This window comes from Corvus moneduloides, chromosome 8 (genome assembly GCF_009650955.1).
Source record: "Corvus moneduloides isolate bCorMon1 chromosome 8, bCorMon1.pri, whole genome shotgun sequence".
Lineage (NCBI taxonomy): Eukaryota > Metazoa > Chordata > Aves > Passeriformes > Corvidae > Corvus > Corvus moneduloides.
This window is the reverse complement of record NC_045483.1, coordinates 8898079-8919199: the sequence shown is the minus strand read 5'-3', so window position 1 is coordinate 8919199 and position 21121 is coordinate 8898079. Positions and strand designations below refer to the sequence as shown.

The window sequence follows — 21121 nt, the reverse complement described above, 5'->3', positions numbered from 1 at the left end:
ACCTTAATTAAACCGTGTTGGTTTAGTAATTATCGACAATCCTTGGACTTCGCAACCACACTAGCTCTAAGCTGAAGTTTGAAAACAAACCCCTGGAAGTTTACAATAGGAAGAACTTGAAGAAAACTAGAAAGCATTTTCCTGGCCCTTCACGGGACTCCTCTGAGTCCACCATGGGGGTAAAACCCCGGCTGCAAAAATGTGCCCAGGAAACACCTTCCACAGCTGAGGCACAGTCCCTCAACCTTCCAGAGTCGTCTTCCATACCCAGGACCACCAGCTGGCATTGGGGCAAACAGCACTGAGCTCCCTTCTAGCAGCATTTAGACGTGTGAGTAAATGGTTGCACGAGTAGCCCAGGTGTGTCATCACCCTCCCAAATTGTCTGTCAGTGATGTGACTCACACGTGACTCTCCACAGAATCAGGCCCTTCTTCTCAACCAGCTTTGGGCAACAACTGGCTCTGTCCTGCACACTAGCTTTTGATGGTGCTTACTAAGTAGTCAGCAACTACACTGGAACTGAAGCAAAAGCATGCTTGTTTAAAGAAAAATCCATAGCAGATTGTAAAAAGATCTTAGAAAAACAAAACAAAACTGTGCAACTGTTTTTGTTCATTTGGATCAAATTATAACACATGGCCCTGCAAAATAAATAGGAGTCTGTCACATTTGTATTTCTAATCTCATATTGTTCTGGGATATAAAGGCATTTAAAAATCAAAAAGCAAACAGAAATGGAGAATATTTGTTAAGGTGTCACTCTGCAAGTCACTAGTTTGCAAAGACAGTAAGTACATAATCAGGGGCAAATGGGGAGTCTGAATGCCCACATACAGTTATTTAGCACAATTTCTGAAAGTAAAAAGCAAGTTAGTCAAAAGACCAGTGGAAAAAGAAACTGTTCAATGCATTTGTGCATTGAGTTAACAGTGAAGTATTTCATTAGTCATGTTTTTACTTGGTATCTTAAAATAATCCCTTTTCTGTCTCCATATTCCCACTTAGACATTGTTCACAGACTTATTTATTTATGAAGTCTGAAGGTTAGTCCCTACCTGCTGAGACTAATTAGCCCTGTTCTTTGTGTCCTATGCAATCCTGTCTGATTAAATGTACACATTTGTTTTACTTCTTTTCATGCTTCCTTTCAGTCTACTTCAGCTTTACTGATTAATATTAAAGTTGTAAGTTGCAGTGATTTTTTTATTTCTATTTTGTCTGCATCTTTCCCTTTAGTATGCAAATTTCTATGTGAACTTTTTAATGCCTGAGAATTCGTGTTAGCCTTGTCGATCTCTGTATTATTATTTTTATTATTCTTTTTATAGAAGACAGTTTAGCTGAAATCCCCAAACTCTCTAAATATTGCATGACAAATTGGCTTTGTTTTGGAAACCCTATGTGCTGAATGACCCTTAGCATGAGCAGCAGGTTAGATTTCTGGAGGAATGTTTGGATTATTTAGTACAGCCTGTCCCTTGCTTTCAAACACCATTTCCATTAGGCAATTTACTAATTCCCATTGAAATTACTGTCTCCCCCCGCCCCCCTCCCCACTCCCCTTCTTTTGTTCCTTGCCCATGTTAAAGTTTCCAATTGACTCGTCCATTGTTACAATTTGTCACTGCTGGAAGATCAATTTGTTTTCCCCTTCCCCTCGCCACATTAGATTCGGGGAACAGATGCCATTTCTTGCACCCGCATGACTCCGCTCCCCATTTTGTTGCCGTGCAGGCGGAGCCCCGGCCGGTGCCTCCCGCAGCCCCGGCCGGACCGGGCAGCCCCCGGCCCGGGCTCCGCGCCCCGCGGGGACCCCGCGGCCGAACCCCGGACCCCCCTTCACTTTGATTCCCCCCAGCGGCGTGATGTTTACGCCACCACAACTTTTCACTTCTGAAGTCTGGGAGTCCTTGATTCTCCGTCCTGCCATGCTAATTAACTTCTTAGCAGTCACATTCCTTTTCCTCCTCTCTCTCTCTTTTTTTTTTTTTTTTTTTTTACATCAAGGACCAGAAAACATTATGCCTTACTATAAGATAATTTGGAAATATCTGATCTTCAGCGAGTGATCTCACACATTTTCATCCTGCGTGTTATAACTATAATAAATGCAAGGAGCAAGTGCTGCTGGAAAAAAAAAAAAAAAAAAAAAGGCTTTTACTATATTCTAGTGTTTATTATGATTGGAGTTTCTTACCTCCGACGAGTGGCACGAAAAATGTTAACGGTTTAAAAAAAGCACCCACCGCACCACCCTGCCGTCACATGTGCCCAAATAATAAGGGGACACGCACATCCTTCAGGAGAACCCGGGCTGCGGGGGGATGATACATTTATTAACGTCCAGAATGTAAAAGTTGGCGCTCCCGGAGCGCGGAGTCAGGGACACCCGTTCGAGAGTCCTTTTCCCTTCGCTCCCCCCGTCCCACAGCTCTGAGCTGCGGCGCACAAATTTTTAATTTTTTTTTTTTTTTTTTGCCAATCTCCCCCCCCCCCCCCCCCCACTCCTTTTGCGTCCCGGGCCCCCCAGCGGCGCCCCCGCCCCCGCCGCCCTCCCCTCGCGCTCCTGCTCCCATGCCAAAAAGGATCATTGTTAGTTTCCTACTTCCCCCACCCTCCTCCTCCTCCCCCTCCCGCGCCCCAGACCTGTTTATTTATGCAGACGTCACCGGGGAGCCCCCGCCCTCTCCTGCATCTCATTAAGTGCCTGGTGTGTTTCTCGCTCCCTGTCAATAATCCCGGATCCCAGACTTCTCCGTTCCTCCGGATTTCGATCCCCCTTTTTCTATCTGTCAATCAGCGCCGCCTTTGAACTGAAAAGCTCTCAGTCCAACTTCAACTCACTCAAACCCGAGCGGCACAGGCTCCCCATATCCGCGGCGACTGCCCCCCCGTCACAGCTGACTTCTGGGCTTGGTTTGTTGCATTTTTTTTTTTCACCCCCCCCCCCCCCCGTTGCTCCCCCCTCCCCACGGTTTATATATTTTTTATTATTATTAATTTTTCCGCGAGTGCGTGCGCGGGTGTGCGTGTGCGCGCAGTGCACGCCGAGCAGCTCCCGGGAAGAAAGAAAGAGAAAATCCCGAAGAAGGAAAGGAAGAAGCCTAAAGTCACTGGTGCAAAGGAGCAAAGAAGAGACATTTCCCTCCCCTCCTCCTCCCTCTTTTCCCCTCCCCAGGAGGAAAGAGAAGGGGAAAAAAAGAAACTTTCACCTTGGACTCTTCTTTTTTTGGTGCAAACTTTCCCCCCCCCCTCCCCTCTTCTTTTTCCTTTTTCCCCCCCATTCCCCTCCTTTTTTTTTTTTTTTTCTTTTGTTTTTCCCCTTCCCCTTTTTGCAAAATTGCTGCTGGTGGGGTGAAGCAGGAGGAAAATGCCGCAGCTGAACGGCGGTGGAGGGGACGACCTGGGCGCCAACGATGAACTGATCTCTTTCAAAGACGAAGGGGAGCAGGAGGAGAAGATCTCCGAGAACTCCTCGGCGGAGAGGGATTTAGCTGATGTCAAGTCGTCTCTCGTCAATGAATCAGAAACGAATCAAAACAGCTCCTCAGACTCGGAGGTACGGGGGAAGCCCCCCGCGGGGCCGTTTCGGGGCGGCGGGCGGGCGGGCGGGGGCCGCGCTGTGCCCGGGGCCGCGCCGGGGCCGGGGGCGCCGTGCCGGGTCCCGCTCCCGCCGGCGCCCAACTTTCTCCGCGGCACCAACTTGTAACGATGCCTTCTGTTTTGTTCTGTTTGTTTCTCCTTCCACCTTCTCCCCGCACCTTTCCCTTCTTTTTCGCCTTTCATTCCTCCTCTCCTCCCTTCTTCCCCCCCACCCCCCCAAAAAACCACCCTCCCCACCCCAACCACCCCCTTCCCCAACTGCCCCACGCCGACCCCCGGCTCGCTCCCAGGCGGAGCGGCGACCCCCGCCTCGGTCCGAAACTTTCAGAGATAAATCCCGGGAAAGTTTAGAGGAAGGTGAGTACGCGGGCCCGGCCGGTACCGCCGCCCGCCCCGCACCGCACCGCCGCCCCTCCGCCGGGCGCCCGGCTCCTCTTTTGGGGATACTTGCTAAAAAACTTTTCCTTCCCCCCCTCTCCTCCCTTCTCTTCCCCCTGTTGCCCCCTTCCTTCCCCGCTCCCGCTCGTGTCTCCCCGCCATGTTAGCTGCGAAGAGGCAAGATGGAGGGTTGTTTAAGGGCCCACCATACCCGGGTTATCCCTTTATAATGATCCCCGACCTCAGCAGCCCGTATTTGCCCAATGGATCGCTCTCTCCGACGGCGAGAACGGTAAGTGCCTTTTTTTTCCCCCCCTCTCTTCCCTCTCCCCCCCCCCCCCCGCTCCTTGCCCGGCTCCCGCCGCCGCCGCGCTCCCGGTGCCCCGCTCGCCCCGGCCCTGCCGCCGCCCCCTCCCCCGCGCCGCAAACTTTCCAAACTCCGCGGGCCGCGGCGGGAGGGGGTTTGTTTACGCTTCGCCATATTCCTTTTTCTTTTTTTTTTTTTAATTTCCCTTTTATTTCTTTTTTGTCTTTTTCTTCTTTGTTATTCTTTTTTTGTTTTTTTTTTTTTTTTTTTTTTACTTTCAGTTTTGTGGGCAGTGTTTTTGGAGCCCTCGTAACCTCCTCTGCGGGGCGGGGGGGGGGGGGGGGCGGTAGGGAAGAAAAACAAAGCAAACAAATTCCAAACAACACCTATTTCGGCCTCAAAACAAAACTGGAAACAAATTTTAAAAAGCCCTAGAAGTTTGGGGGTTTTTTTCCCCTCCCCCTTTTTCCTTCGCTCTCATCCCCTCTCCCCTTCCTTGGGGAGGGGGGCTATTTTTTCCCGGCTGAGCATGCGATCCGCTCCTCCAAACTCCTCGTTTTCCATGGTGATCCGTCGCCTCCTGCCCTCCTCCGTGGCGGCTGGGCCGGCTCCCCCTCCCCTTTCCTCCCCCTTAACCCTCTCCTGCCCTCGCCCGCCCCGGCCTGCGGGAACGGCGATTTCATTGTGCCCCTTCGGGCCGTGGGTGCCGTGAGTTGTGCCCGGGCTCAGCCCGGTCCGGCCGGCCCGATCCGCGCCCCGCGGCGTGCGGGGGCCGAGCGCCGCTGCCCTGCCCGGCGGGAGCGGGGCCGTGCCCGGGGAGCGGCTCCGTCCCGGTGCGGAGCGGGGGGAGCCGCGCTCAGGGCACAGGGTTGAGTCCGGAAACAACTCGCCTCGCTTGGCTCTGGCAACAACAACAGCAGCGCAAAAAATAATCAGACAAGTCGAGCAAAATTCCTCTTGGAAGTATGCTGGCAGGAAAACAATCTGCTGAAAGCGTCCGGTTTTTTGTTGTTGGTTTTTTTTGCCTTTTTTTTTTTTTTTTTTCTTCCCACCCCTAACTCGGGGTTCACTGGCGCGGGGTGCAGGTCTGCGTGTGCCTGCAGCTAGAGCGAGGTTTACCCCAGATCCCTGGAAACTTTGGGGTCTGCTGGTGGGTTTGTAGTCCCAGCTGTTTTCCCGCTCGTAGTGTCACCCACGGTGTGCTCTGCTCTGACATCAGATTTCTCAAGTGTCTCCTTTTCTTTCCTCTTTTAAAGAGTTTAAAATTTTTTTCATTTTTGAACGGTTAAATCCACTGGGACTTCCAAACACTACTTATTCCTACCGATGGCTTTAGCGTTGCTGTTTTGTTTCTTCTGGGTGTTTCTGAATCTGAAGCGTTCCCACCATCACCATGTATGTTTATACACTTTTTTTTTCCTTGTGGTAACACGAGATAGCGATTTACAATAATAGATCTACTGTTGGGTAGATATTGAAGCCGTACTAATGACTGATGGCTTGGACAACTTCAGTATATCAGATCTACAAGTGTTTTAAAGCATTAAAATATTAAACATCGGGTCAGTCTTGTTTTCACTTAGTAAAACGTCAGTAGACACAGATTAGTAAATGTAGAGTGACAGAGAGGTTGTGAGGAAGGTTTTCTGACTTTGGGTATATTTAGGGCTGTGGCAGGGTTTTATTTTGGAGGCTTCTGAGGGTCTTTTTACGAGGAGTTAATTTCTGGGACAGTAGCAGAGGGGTGACTGCAGTTTGCAATTGTAATGATGGGGAGGGGAATTCAGGGGCTGAATGCATTATATTTTTTCTTTTGAATATGGTCACCCACATGTATATGAATGATGGTGATAAATTCCAAATTCCATAAGTACCAGAATCCAGATGGCAAAACAATCTTTGTTCCAAATCACTTTGTTGTGAATTGTGAAGCTTTGTATTTTTTTTTTTTTTCCTCGTTTTTTACCTTCAATGCATTCCACTATTCCAAGTGCAGACTAATAGGAAGCACACCTCTGCTGCCTTTTTCTTAAAGCATTTTTCTTACAACAGCTACAGTTCTTTTTTCCTCATTACCTTTATTACAGATCCCTTTTCCCTTAGCATGTGGGGATAGGATCCTTCAGCAGTTAGCTCTCCTGGAGCATTCCTCCCCTTGCTCCCCCACAGTTAAAAAAGGCCTCCATAGGAATGTTGGTTTCGTGTGAATTAAAGGTGCTGTACAAAAGCTTACAGGTTGGTTTATTGTTGGTATAGCAGGTGGCCTGCTTGTGTTATCAGATGAGTTCTGAAAGGATATTTCCACACTCAATAGGCAATTTTCTTATTTCCACATCCAGGCTCCAGCAACCTTCTCCTATCTTCTTAACCTTATTCTTTCACATTCTGTATGCTTGTTTGTTTGCCTGCCACTTAATTATAGCCAGGAAAAATTAAAGTTGTTTATTTAGGCCTGAGAACAGAATACTATAAAGATTCAGCGGGATAGCTGTTGTCTGTCACACACTATTTTTAGGTGGATTCTAGTTCTCTGCTGTACCAGCTTTCAATTCCAGATGAACTAGATCTTTCTCTCTTCTGTTTGATTTTATTTTATTTTTAAATACACGTTGGAAAGGTATAGATGGTTCTGCATAATTACGAATTTTATTTTTATTTATGTAGTTTTTCCTGGAGCCATATTTGTTGAGTGTCAGAGCATGCAAGGTAAAGAGGTGATGCAGATACGTAGCAAAATTGGCTTTTTTTTTTCTTTTACTGTTGTACAATCTTAAAAGTCTGTGGGTGTGGTCTTTTTGTTGTGGTTTTTTTCCTGGATTTTTTTTTTTTTTGTTGCTTTATTTGTGGATGTAGTGGGATTGTTGTGTTTTTTAAATGTACCTGTAATTGTCTGTTCAAGAGCAAACTTGTGGGCAGCAATTTCTCCTTTACTGCTTAAGGAATGTGAAGAATTATGAAGTATCATAAAATCTGCTTATGGGGAATAATCTTTTCTCAAGGATAATGCTTTAAATACTGTGAACTCTTTATCAAGATTGATAGGAATAATTTTTTTAAAAAAAATCAAAGATTTTTTGCATGCTGATTTTGCTATTGATAGAATACTGTGGCTTGCTTATGAGAATAGATGTTATTAAGTAGAGGTCTAGTCAAATAGTAATGAAGTGATGCATCTGAGAGCACCAGTTCCATCCCTGCACTTGCGGAGGGACTGGGATAGCTGCATGTTATGGATAGTAAAGGAGACTGTTTTCCTTTCGGAGCTGGAAAACATTGAAGTGGTGTACCTGATTTTTAGCTTAGATTTGGAGCTTGGTTAATGCTTTTGGTAAGCAAATAGATGTATTGTGATTTGAGAAAACCCTGCTGGCAGATGCTCTTATTTTTACTGGTGCTGTTGTATCTTCCTATCCCCCAAGTTGTTGCTGGCTGAGTGAGACTGTAGGGGTAAGCTTGCGTTTGGCCCTGAAGTTTGGGAGTTGGGAATAGCTCTGGTGGAAAGCAGCCCCATAGCCTCAATTTTTATGTTTAGGAAGAAACACTTTTTATTAATTGCCTTGAAAAATTGATGTTTTCCTTTATCTACTGAATCAAACAACATAATCCTTCCTAATAAAAAAGCTGTAGACCCTGGGGTGTGAAGGGTTAATGGTGGTCCTTTTTTTTCCCTCCCTCCAATTGTTTTGACAACACTTTTCAAAGTGTGACATTCCAAGCCCTTGCAATACAATGTAATATTACTGTAATTACACAGGTCATTACATTTTAAATAGAGAACAATAAAATGCTTATCGCCCTGAAAAAGAACAGGTGTTCTTGCCCTTCTTTGGTATTTATGCTAATTGTTTTTCATCTCTTTCAGAAATATTTATGGCTGGAGTGTTAAGGTTTCAGTCTCGATGTGACAATATTAATTCTTTACTAATCTTTATGGTTGAGGTTTAATGTCTGCAGTATGGATTAAAGTATTAATGTCCACCAACTAGTTTAATAATGTAGATACAACTTAATATGTCAGCACTTTGGTACTTTATGATACAGAGCTATTCAGCAGAGAGTGAATTATTTGCTTTGTTAAAAAAAAATGAATGGACATGCTTTTAATAAAGTTTCTGGACTTGAGTAAAAACAAGCTGTTAAATAAGAACTGATGATCCTGTGGTGTAAATCAAATGGAACCTCCATAAAGAAACTTTCCTCGTGCTTAATTAGGTAGATTGCTGAATCACTCTGCTATAGAATTAGCATAGCTGGTATACGGTGGCTGGCAGACTGTTTGTTAACTTATTTTCAGTAAAGAAGCTGATTTATTTTTAATTCTATGCTTTTTTCTTTTTTTTTTTCCTTCTTTTTTTCCTTCTTTTTCTTTTTTTTCCCCCTTGATAAGATTTTATTCTGGAGCAAATGCTGCATTGCTTACTCCATCAGTTTCTCTTCAGGGGGCTATGAAAATTAGTTAGAGAAAAGTTTCATGTTTCTGGGACCTTGCAAAACAATATAATGCAGTACTGTTACTTGAGTGTACAGGATAATTGCAGGACTGCACTTCATTAAAAATAATATTTGCTTTGGAAATCGAACAGTTTTAATAGGTGCACCACTGGCTGATCTGTACTGAAAAATAACTACAGTAGATGCCTTTCCACGTTTTTTGAATGCATTCATACAAGGACTGAGGATGTTGAGTGGGGTGGTGTGGTTTATTTTTTCCCTTCTTCCCCTTCATTTTTTGTTCAAGCAAGTATGTGCTGGTTTGTCAGCTGAAGATGGAGGGGAGGAAGGAGTATGTTGCAGCTTTCACTGGCGCTTGTAAACCAGAATGTAGGTAAAAATGTTTTAAATTTGTCAAGACTTTCATGAGTGGGCCCCAAAATCAGATAAAAAATGTGCTGTAGAGAAAAAGGACAGCTGCAGATTTTTTGTGTGGACGTGTGTTTCTGTACCATGACTAAAAACTCTAAGGACCTTTTCCCAGCTGTCTGGGAGTTATGTGGAAGTTGGATTATTGGCAGTTAAGCATGAGACAACCTGGATTTAGCAAATGCTCTCCTCCACAGGAAGCAGATGACATTATCCTGGGGGAAGGGAGGAGATCCTTCTCCAGGCACAGCCCGGGGGGAGACGCCTGCTCCCCCCAGCCTCAGAGCAGCCAAAAATGAGGGCTGGCGATAGGCACGTATAAATATAACAGCGGTTGGGTTGTCAGTTTGGGTTTTTTTCCAGGACTTTTTGGTGAAATCAGACACTTTCCTTGCACATTGGGGCTGTTGTGAGAAGTTTTGCTTTGGAGGGACTTGTGAGGTTTGGGGGGGAAGTTTAAAGCTGTGTTCCTTGGGCGTCTCCTCAGTCCCATGTCCTGGCAAATATGTAAGTAAGCCTTAAAACTTTGACTTTTAATTGGGCACATTTGTGAAGGAAATGGTTAATTTTACAACCAAAGGCAAACTTGCACCTCGACAGGTCTGCTGAAAGAAATGTGCCACAGTCGTTTGCTGGCAAGCACCGCAGGGTCATAAATCCACGGGGTTTATTTACAGCCTATAACACTTATGAATGTTAAGATATTTGACGCCACGCTGGCCTTATAATATCCAAGGTCCACAGACACTGGCAGTGGGTCAAATTTCTTTCACTAATTATAAGCAATGAGAGATGAAGTGTGGTGCTGGGGGTGTGTGGGGGAGATATGGAAATCCTTTCTCTCCCCACCTAAAAGCAAAGAATATTTCTGCTGCTCCTCCCAACTACTGGTTTATGTTTGTGCTTTTTTTTTTCTACATAGGCTCCAAAGTTTATAATTAACGCTTGTGGTGCTGTAGAGGCTGGGCAGAGGGTGACGCAGCCAGGCTGAAGGAGGGAAGTTTAGCAGAGCTTGTGTCCTTTACAGCTGTATTGTGCAGTATTTCCTAGATACCGACACAAGCAAACATTTAAAGACAGATGACACCTGGAAATGTCCTTTAATTTTCTCACATACCGCTGAGCTGGGGATGAGAGAAAAAACTGCCTCAGGTTTTATGCAGAAGGAGGATGCTTGGAAATACGTATATTAGACTGGTTTGTGTGTATAAAACAGGGTCTCTTAGAAAGCGGCAAAAGCCCACGTTAAGGGAAAACATGCGCTGAATGAATGAAGATGTTGAGGTTAGAGGCAGTTTTTAGGGGAGAAAGCCTGTGTCCTGCTGGAAGGGACAATGTGGGATGGATGTGTAGGTCCGTGTGGACGGGAGCGGGGGGGATGTGCGCAGGGTGGTGTTTTGGGAGGGGTTAACTGGGGGGAGGCACTGCGAGAGCAGGGGGCCACTGGAGAGTAATTGGAGGACAAAGGAGGGATGTTGGAGCGTGAGGAGAAATTGTAGAAACTTGGGGAGGTGGGGGGAAACGCCAGTGTTTGAACGGATGGTTGGAGGGGAAGCTTGGGATCTGGGGATTGACTCTTAAGTGTCAGGAAAAGTCTGGGGCCTGAGAAGAAGCAGTGAAAGCTTTGCTCAGCAAAGCTCGTTGTTCTCGGCTCACTCCCCATTACACACGCTTTGCTGGAGTGGACAGTCAGATTTGAAGTGCTGCTGTCTTGTCTGTGCTGGGGGTGTATGTGTTTTAACAAGATCATGGGATTACTCAAATATGCATAGGTATTACTTTTAGCTTTAATTTCTCCAGCAGTTGATTTCAGGTTCCCCATAGGTTACTGTTGTGCTTGGAGACTAATTTAAGAAAAAGGCAGGGTTATGTGTGTGGTGGAAAGCTGCGCTCCTTTGGCCATATGTTTTTCTTCTAGAGCCATGTAAAGCCTGACTTTAAAAAAAAAAAAAAAAAAAGAGAGGGCTGTCAATTCGGCTCTTCCACAAATAGCTGTACAGTTTTGTTGAAGGTTTTATGCATTTCCCTAATCAATGGAGCGCTGTGACTTATTAGCCCCCGGGGACAGATCTGAATCCCCCAGCACCGAACTGCAAAGCTGGTGTGGTATTGTACCTTTTTAACAGGTTATCAACAAGGATGTTCCTCTCATTCCCAAGATGCTTCCCACCCCCTCCAGCATCTCTCCCCAGTGATTCTTTCCGGCAAAATCTGTTCAGTCTCATGCCTTTGTTTTAGGTTGGCTAAACCCTCGACCCTTATTCTTTGTGGGGTCACGCTCAGGCAACAGGGCAGTGCTGAATGAGTTAAGTCACTGGCTGAAGTTTGGCTTCATGCAACTAAATTTGAGGCCTGGTAGGCATTAGCAGGGCACAGCACATTTACAGAGCTTAATTAGTACGCGCTGTAATTGTTCATGGTCTGCCAGAAGGAGTAATGTTCAGGAAAAGTGGAGTCGTTCTTCTGCAGTCTTTAGTTTTAAAACGATAAATCACTTGCATATTTGTGCAGTGATTCAAATGGAGCTGAGACCTCTCCATCTCAACATGTGGTAAATTGTAAAGTCAATGAATTGCAGATGTAGGGTACAGCAGATTCTCTAAGAAAATGCAGAATGAATGGGAATAGGTGATGCTATAAATACGTACTGAGAAGATAACTGGGTTTCTGCTTGCTCTGCCAAATATGATAAACTAAAGATATTAGTAATTTTCTTCTAAATGTATTTATTTTAAATATCTTTAAACTAAGTGTAGGGGTACCATGTTACTTCACTTAGTGAGGTTTTTATTAATGTTCCAGAACAATGGGTTTCATACGGAAATGCACATGATAGCCATATTAATATAAATTAATTCATCATGGGTAATACTGTAGCTGTTACTGGAGGAGTTTATAGTGTTGGGATACTTTAAAGTGTGGCTGCAGCAACTTACAAGAAATGTTGTGGTAGAGGATGCCTCTATATCCTAGTTGAGGGAGGTACTGGGATTGTTATATGTCTCACCATAGCATTTTGTATCTGCCTGTGATTCCTTCCAGCTTCAGAGAGACTTTTTGGGTGCACTAATCCAACAGCCTAGAGCCTATTTTAAAAAAGCAAAACACAAACAAAACTGTGCTGTAGAGATTGACATCGTAAATGCTTCGTATTGTTTCTTTTTTTTTTTTTTTCAATGAGGAGAATGTGTGTCACTCTTACTGCTGTGAAATCTTGTCTTCCTTGGGCTTGGTCCAAGATCCATTGAAGTCAGTGGAAAAAAGGCTTCTATTAATAACGAAGGGCTTTGCATCAGGCCCCATGTGTCTTGAACCAATGGCCAAGTTCTTCAAAAGTGGATGAAGGTATTGAGAAAGCCAAACTCAACTAAATATGATATTGATGTATTGCTGCTTCTTCATAGTCCTTTACTCTTGGGGGGGAAAAGTAAAGTTGCATTTCCAGTGGTGCATTCTTGAACGAGCTCCCGCTTCTGCAGTATTTGACTTTCCCACAGAAGTGTGGAGCATCCTGGCAGAATCAGGGTTTGGTCCGAGGCTGTGTTGCATGTCAATTCTGCTTTTCTAATATGAGTAGGTGGATTTGTATGGAAGTTGTAAAAGTTAATGATTGTTGTCTGACTCATATGCTGCTGGCTTCAGCAAAGAAGAAAGGATGACAGGAAAATGATAGAAATTATAGGAGCCAAGTAGGCTTTGAGTGGAGAATGGATTTATGTTGTTTGAAATGCTTCTGTTGCTTGGTGAAGGAAGTGCAAGGAGGGATAAGATGGGAGGGCAGTTTCTTTTTTGGGGTCAAGATGTTCTGGGTACCAAACTCCTGCAGGTCTTCAGCTAGGGAGTCAGGCTGAACACTGATTCTTGTCAGTGTTAACCATTTTGTTATTCCTATTGGCACTGTTAGTCCTGCCTAACTGTTCTGCCCTCTTGGCAGAACAGGTTTTAGGGCCCTAGGATCCATGGGAAGTACATTTGCATGCCTATGGCTACCAAGAATGGTATAAATGTGCTCGAATTGTGCCTCTCTCACAGCTTTGTAGGTCTTTCCAAAGTATCTGTGGTATAAAATATACTGTATACAACAAAATCATTCTTTGCTGCTTAATTCACTAGTGCTGGTGAAGCAGCTGAGACACCAAAAAAAATAGTCCAAAAGGAGGATGTGGGAAGTAATAGAAATTGCCAATCTGAAAATACTGCAAAGGGACTTTTTGAGGAATATGAGAGATTCTTGGATGTTGATACAATAGAAACAAATTGTCCTATTTTAAGAAAGGGAAAAATGGAGCAAGAAAAGGTGGAGGTGTACCTCTTGGAGCACATCTGAACTCCCACTGGAGTCAGTGACTTCTTAAATAATGATCTGGAAAAGTCTGAGACTATAGGCTTTTCTGTTCTGGAGAAAAGCCACTACATTGATTTCTGTTTTTAACTGACACTAATATTTAATAAAGGTTATCTTGGAACTGTTTTAAACCCTAACCTGAATAATTTTAACTCGGTTAAATGAGTGAACTGGTTTGGGAGCATACACAGTAAGAGGTTTACATTGGTTTAATTAGATATAAGAGATTTATAAACCCAGGACCACTAGTCTGGCATAGGCAGGGTCTGGAAGTCGGCATATAGATGCTGCATTGATCTACGCCCAGGCTGAACAGACAGCTATTGAAACTGCTCTATTATAAATGTTTGCCAATATTAAAGAATCCAAGGGAAGGTGTGACCTTGAATGAACACATCACAAGAATAAGATGGCAATCAGTGTTTCTATCTTTGTTTTCTATGGGACATTTACAAGAAGGTTTTCTCCCTTTCAGAGGAGTTACAGATGATAGTTGTCTGTCTGGAAGTCAAGTTCTTTGAGATTTTTTGTTATTATTAGCCAAATGTCTCAGTTTACTTCAATCCCTGTTACATTCTCCTATGGGATTTTTCTTAATTTTTAAATTACACCATAAAATGTAGTTTAAATCATGTCTGTGTCAATTAAAATGAAAACCAGGTACTTACAGGAGCTAGTCACAAACATAATTACTGCATTGGTCACACACACAAAGCCACTGTGTAAAGAATATCCACAGAGCTTATTTTATCTGGATAGCAGCTAAATATCTTTACAATCCCCAGGGTTATTAAAGGCCAAGTGCTTGGTATATGTAGTTAGTTTATTTTCCATTGTGTTCTGTTGCTCGACTACAGTACTTGAAAATACTTTGTTTTTAATTTCATAAATGTGAAATTGAATTTAATAAATATGGAATGAAAAAGTGAAAACTAGAACCTGGGTGTCACTGGGTGGTTGTAAATGCTAAGTGGTGAGTTGCTGTGCTGCTGGTGTGCCCGGATGTGGCCATTGGACTGGCTACATAGGTACATCTGTGTATACGCATGTGATGTATATTATTCTTGAACGTATACTTGGTTATCAGGTGTCTATTCAATTTTAATTGACAATATGAGATTCCTGTGGTTGCTCTGTGCACAGATTGCCTTGGGGCTCTACAGGGTTTGTGGGAAGAAAAGCCTTGACAAGTTTCCATTAAGCCCTGAATCAGGCAATTGGAAAAGAGGAGAATGAAAGGAGCTGAAAAGAGGGACAACTTGTTAGTGTTGCATTCTGCGTTTGCAACGAGAAACCTCTTTTAGACAAGAGTGGTTCTCAGGCCAAGAATTTCAAACTCGCAGAGAAACCTGTCCAGAACACAAAAGTTGTTTGAACGGGGTGCAGAATTGTCACAGTAATTAGAGCAATCTCCGTTTACTGAGTGGCAGCCTTTATAAAGGACAGGGGATAAAGGGTTCAAATTCATCTTTCTCTCTCCGATTCACTTCTGATGAACTGCCTCTGTGTATGTATGTGTATATGAAGGAGTGTGTGTGTGTGGCCACATTTTGAGCTACTCATCATTTGATTGTCCTTGTTTTGAAAGAAGAAGAACTTAGGTTTCTTCTTCCTGCCTCCAACAGCATTTTCAGGCATTTTGCTTTTTTTTTTTTTTTTTTTTTTTTTTTTTTTTTTTTTTTTGGTGCTGTCATTTGATTTACCAGAATAAGAGGATGCTTTGGGAAATGCACTTGTGCTTTGGTGGAGGGGGAACCCCAAATATTTCTCAGTCGGTTTCTGCTCTTATTCAGTCCTGCATGTTTGATTCTTAGGATCTTAGGAGCAGTCCCATTATTTTTAAAAGGATTACTTGTGGAAGCAAGAAAAGTGAATGGATAAGGCTTGCGCCCTTAAAGTTTATCCTCTTGCTGCTGCAAGGTCTGTCCAGAACTACTGAATCAGCTGGAGTTTTGCCATTGCTCTTATTAGGAGAAGGATCAGGCCTGTGGATTACATGAGACTGAGTCTTGTGAACAAGCCAAATAAAACTGTAAAAATCAGGATTGTTTTTGTGCACGATGCAGGAGTGTCTGGAGGACTTGGTCTGGGATCCTTTTGGGCAGATACTGCACAGAGAAAAATGGGAGTGAATGAGTGAGTGAGCAGTGTGGGTGTTCTTGCCTGAGGAAGAAAATGTGACTGCTGAATTTCCTGTATGCCTTTACTTCTAAAGAAAAGAAAATAGCAAGCTCCTTGAGTTTCTTAAGTAATCATCCTGGGTGTAATGTTGGTAATTTCGATTCCATTCAAATAGCTATTTAGGTTTTGTGATTGCCTTTTATTTGTTCTCCCCAAAATAATGTAGGATCTCCGCTTCGGTAAGGTTTGGAGCTGGTGACCTTGGCTAATTTACTTAACCATTTTGTCAGTGTTATGTTTCTCCCCTTCATTCACCTCATCTGAATGCAGAGAGAGAGGAGCTGTTTAGGCCGCTGTCTTCACCCTGTCTTGTGTTTCTCTGTATCACATTGCCTTGAAGACCTCTGGCATGGCTGGTCAGGTGTTGTGTTGGGACCCTGTGAGTGCTGTATGTCCCGTCCTCCTTCTCTTCTGGAGACCTGGGATCAGCTGGCAACTGCATTGAATTCCTAAGATATGGATGGACCAGAGGGTAAAGGAAGGTCTTGCTGCTGATTATGGGTACATTGTTAAAGCAAATAGTCAAGGCTGTGAAAATTGTAGCTCAGAGATCGTGTGTTCTTGTGTAGTTTGATTTTTTTTTTCCCCCTCAATTATTTTCCACTTAATGATGATGATCAAGAAGTTGGCTAGATCTCCTTATGTTTTAGCAAAAAGCAGACTTCTTTGTTTTCACATGGTTGTGCCCTAACCTGAAAAAGCTATGGAAAAAATACTTGACTTGGAGTTTGAGTTACAAAAATGCCTGCTAATGTTCAACAGCTTGTGCTCCCCTAGTTCAGTTGCCTTGTCTGTGACCGTGCTGTGTGAATATGGCAGGGCTTTCTGATGATGGAGAAGTTGTCTTGGAGCTGCAAAGAGGAGCTGGAAGACATGGGTTTTCCTGGAAGTAATACTGAATTGCTTATGCAGTGTTGGAGCATAGAGAGGGGTTTGTGTGTTGGACAATGCCATGGTCAGGTTGAAAAATGTCTCCATTTTTAGATGATGCTATTTTATCTCAACCAGTGATGCTTTGCAGACCAATTGTGATGTCTACCATCCTGAAAGAGTACCAGTGTGGTACTAATTGTACCAGGACTAATTGTTGGTGAGAATGTACTTGTTGCAAGTGATGGACCTCTCTTGAGCGCAGCTTTTCAGTCTTAACCCTTGTCCATTATTTTCTCAGCTGGTAATTAATTTCTTGGTTTGGTAATTTGTCAGTAGTGGGTATCTCTTCAGTTTTGAGACCTCTAGTAATTCTGCATCACTGAGGAGTAATTGCTGTCCCTATAAAGTCACAGATCTCGTTCATTTGCCAGCTGGATAACATTTCCCATTAGATTGTTATGACCAAGTTATCCATCACAACAAAGCCTAACCACATCTACAGTCCATGTCCTGGCTGTGGCTTGGTGCATGGAGAAAGAGGGCTGGAGGAAGCTGATTGGAAGTGGTGGTCGCAAGCCAGAGCTTGTGACAGCAACAGAAAGCTTTTATTTGATTTTACAGCTGTGTAAAATCTAGCTCAGCCTGGAAGAGCAGCTGTTGAGTTTAGTTGGAGCAGCAACGCGGAGCAGCCAATGTCCTCTTCTTGTTGTGTGGCATTTCCTCAGTCCTGCTTTTCTGCCTGGCCCCGTTTTGCTTCTCTGTTGGTGTTGTTTCTTAGTGCAGAAGTGGTTTGGAGGTGCTTCCCTTCCTGGGAGCTGGTGGTGCAAAGCCCCAATCCGGCACATGCTCTGGGCTTGCCTCCATACCAACCCTCTGAGGAATTGTCTTCAGCCCTGCTGGGTTTGTGCTTTTGGGCTTGTAGAATCATGGCCTAAATTGTGATCCCATGAGGAAGCTTATGAAGTTTATTTTGGAAGCAAAATACTTGGTGAAGCACGAAGGAGGCTGAAGAGAATACTGAAAAAATGGTGCAAATGAGAAGCAACTTCTTCATTTATACTCCGTGCTATTGCTCTGGTTTGTGGATTTAAGTAGAAAATGGGCAGTATTTGGAAATCTCCTGAGTTACTTGCCAGCATCTGCACACACCTAAATACCTTTGAAATTTGTTTTTGTTTTTTGGTTTTTTTCCTCCTTCTTGAACATGGTAGCTAGTGCCACAAGGAGTGAGCTGAAGTCTCACTTTTTTTTTTCTTTTTTTTTTTTCTTTGCTGTTGGAATTGTTTGTTAAATTCCAATTACGGGGCTTGTTCTACACCTGTGCAAACCCACAGCCGTTGTTAAGGGAATAATTTGAGGACAATGGGGTTAACGCAGGTGTACACAAGTGCAGCATTTGGATTGCAAAGTCTTTTTATTACTCTGTGCATAAGAAAGAGAAACGAATTCAGCTTAATTTTCTGATCCCAGATAAAATTTGTAGGATAAGGATTTGGGGGAAGGGTATATGGGGAGGGGAATAAATGTCTGAACATGTTCAGACATGACACTGAACACATATGAAATGGAAAGTTGAAAGGAAATAAACACTACACTCCTCTTTCCTCCCTACCTCACCCTCATACCACTTTCATGGAGTCACTTTTCAAGGTATAGCTGCACGAGGTGGTTGGTAATGATCTTGCACACTGATTGCCTTCAGAGTGATCACATCTCAACCTGAATGTTTGCATGGAACGGAGGTGCAGTGGAGGTGCTGGGACACTGCCGTGGTTTGTGGTGCCAGCAATCACCAACCCCAATTGCAGCGTACTGATACAATCAGCAAGTTGCATTAGGTGTGTGTTCACGTGGGCATGCTGTGCTTGGTAGGAGCACAGTCAAGGCAGCTGGGGTGTCTGACTCCCAAGATGATTTTCCTCTAAAGCTGAAGATGTGTGTAGTTTCCAAAGGTGACCTGCTGTCTCATGACTCCAGAGTAAATCTCCAGAGATGGCAAGAGCATCAGTAAAGCCAGGAGCATGAAGTGCTAGATCCTTTAGGACACCTCCTTTTGGTATTCTGTTCTGTTGATGCAGAGATTTACAGTTTTGTGTAACTTCCTGAATATCTAACAGAGGGTTATCTTTCTTTGGGGTAGTTCCAGTAAAGAGGTTCTTGCCGAATGAAAGCCAAGATCCATGTCCCTGCTGTCACAAGTGGTTGTAACTTGAGATTGACAGTTTCATCTTATTTCAGTTTCTGTCCTACTCACGGGAGTTTCTCCAGGCACAGATCAAACTTTCTTTATTATCTTAAGTGCTCTGTGCATTTGGGGTACAATAAACTAATAAGTAGGAATAATGGTTAGCGATTAGATAAATGTTCAGATCAGTTTATCCTCTCAGTTATCCTCTCAGATTCTCCTGTTAGAACTAATCCTGACTGCTACAAATAGGTTTGGTATTTGGCATTTCAGTTCATGTAGGAGGGCAGAAAAAGGCTGTTGCCTGTGAAATGGTTCAGAAGTTACTTGCTGTTCTTTTTCAATGAGTAATAACTCAGCTGAGTAGCACAACGGGAGGCTCAGGTGTGGGACTGTTTGACCAAGGGAGAAATTGGTAGTTCCCTGTCTTGGTTATGCACCAAAGGGGTTGTGGTTGTACCTCTGTTCGGAGGAGGACAAGTGTTCTTCCAAACACTCTCAGGTAGCCTGGCTTATACTGGGGAAACAATCAGAGTTCTTTATTAAAGGCTGATTTGAAGTTACGAAAAGAAATATTTCTCACTGATTTGAGGCTGTCTGGAAGGTGGCTAAAAATAGTCCTTCAATGAGGTGCCATGGTTTGAGCCACTAGAGACGCATATTTTTCTCTTTGGTGGGTGGTGTGACCTTCTCCTGCCAAAGAGTGTAGTTGCAGTAGGGTAATGAGTAGCGATTTGTCTTAAAACTTTAAGTAGATTAACCTCTGAATTGCAAACTGTTGAGGTGATCTTATTCCTGGCAGGTAATGTAAGTTAGTGGTTATTGTGATTCTTTGCCTTTGCAGTTGTGTGGATTTTACTGAAGCAAGTTAAAGACGTATTATCCAAGTAGAGAGAGGAAATGAATTATAAAAAAAAAAAAAAAATCTCTTTTTGTATGAATGTGTATACACTGAGCTACCAGAAGATGAAACTGGTGTTGGTTTCCTTTCCCTCAGTGTTTACCAATATAGATTGTGTTAGTTTCTGCTGTTTGCACCCGATTCTTTGTTACTTTGTTAGCAGCATTATGTACCTGCTGTGGAAGTTTGTAGCCCGTTCCATGCTACATACAGTCACTGCAGCTTGTGTTTAGTTTGTCGGATAGCAGCTAGGTGGGGTCACCGTGGAGATCGCTGGAGGCCCCCTTTGAGCAACTAAATAACCTTTTTCTGCCACTGTAGTAAGATTTGTCCTTTTACTGGGAACGCTTGAGCAGGCAAGGTGGGCACTGGGTGGCATCTTGTTCTCTCTGATCCGGAGGAAGACTCAGGTCCAGCATCAGCTGATTCTACCTCGTGTTCAGGGGAAAACCAGGGGAATGTGGCCCTGTGATGAATGGGCTTCCTAATGTCCTATTAGATGACAAAGCCAGAGGAGCCGTTAGCATGTGGTGTTATTTGAGTGCTTTTACAATTGAAGGAACACTGCCCACTAGATTTCAGATTTAATTTATACTTCTGGGCCTGCAAAACCTGACAGAGTGGTTCATCCAATAATTGCAATAGAAATACTTGGTTTTAATCAAATGAGCACATCGGTGTAGTCACAGGTACCAAAATCTTGGAATGGTGGGAAATGGGAGGGGAACAACATCAGAACTAAAATGAAGCTGACTTTTGTGTAGTGTTTTGGGTGACTTAGCAGCTACAAATTTATGAAGATATAATTAGCTGCTTTTCAGAGTAATGGTTCATTTTTAACATAAACCTCTCTTTAAAAGCTTCAATAAGTGTTTGCAGATTTTGTACAAGTAGTACTAAAAAACTATGCTATAAGCCTTGAAAATATTTAAATAGAGCTAATTATGAACCAGGGGTTTAGTGCAGAAATCTGGAAGAGATTGATAGGAAACTATTAAGATCTGTTATATATTAAAATAGTATGTTAATATCTATATAACATCAATATCTATAATCTATAGAACACCAATATTTATGATATTATTTTAATGCTGATGTACACACGCATATTTCAGTTATGTAAATACACACATGTATTTAAGTATATATTGAGATTTTTTTTTTTTGTAAACTTGAGGTCATGGCAACACTTGAGAATCAAGTATGTGATTATTTTCTAGTCATTTTGGAGGACTTTTTGTAGGGGAGGGCCTACCTGTCTGCGTGTGAGAGCAAGCACTACCATTAGGTGCTGTGCCCAGTGGTCACTCTCTATATGAATAACCTGTGTGGTTTCCTCTAAATCACCTGAAATTAGGCCATTTAAAGACAGGACTGGCAGCATTGCTTGGCCATCTCAAGCCATGGGCATGACTCTGTGAGTAGGTAGCATTGGTTTCTGACTCAAGATTGTGAAGGTGGGTGCTTATGCAGGAGAACTCAGAC

At 43.4% G+C, this 21121-nt stretch overlaps 1 protein-coding gene across 26 annotated transcripts in view; it reads left to right on the top strand.

Annotated features, from left to right (window-relative positions):
* The first annotated feature begins 3271 nt into the window (after positions 1-3271).
* The window catches only part of TCF7L2 (transcription factor 7 like 2), a 173647-nt gene continuing 155797 nt past the window's right edge, over positions 3272-21121 (top strand). For all 26 annotated transcript variants that reach the window (XR_004241554.1, XM_032116325.1, XM_032116322.1 and 23 more), the window contains exons 1-3: positions 3272-3562; positions 3897-3963; positions 4152-4276. Coding sequence is in view for 25 of the 26 variants with exons in the window: in XM_032116325.1 (XP_031972216.1) it covers positions 3374-3562; positions 3897-3963; positions 4152-4276 (381 nt within the window). In the remaining variant the exon portion in view is untranslated. The remainder of the gene's footprint in view (positions 3563-3896; positions 3964-4151; positions 4277-21121) is intronic.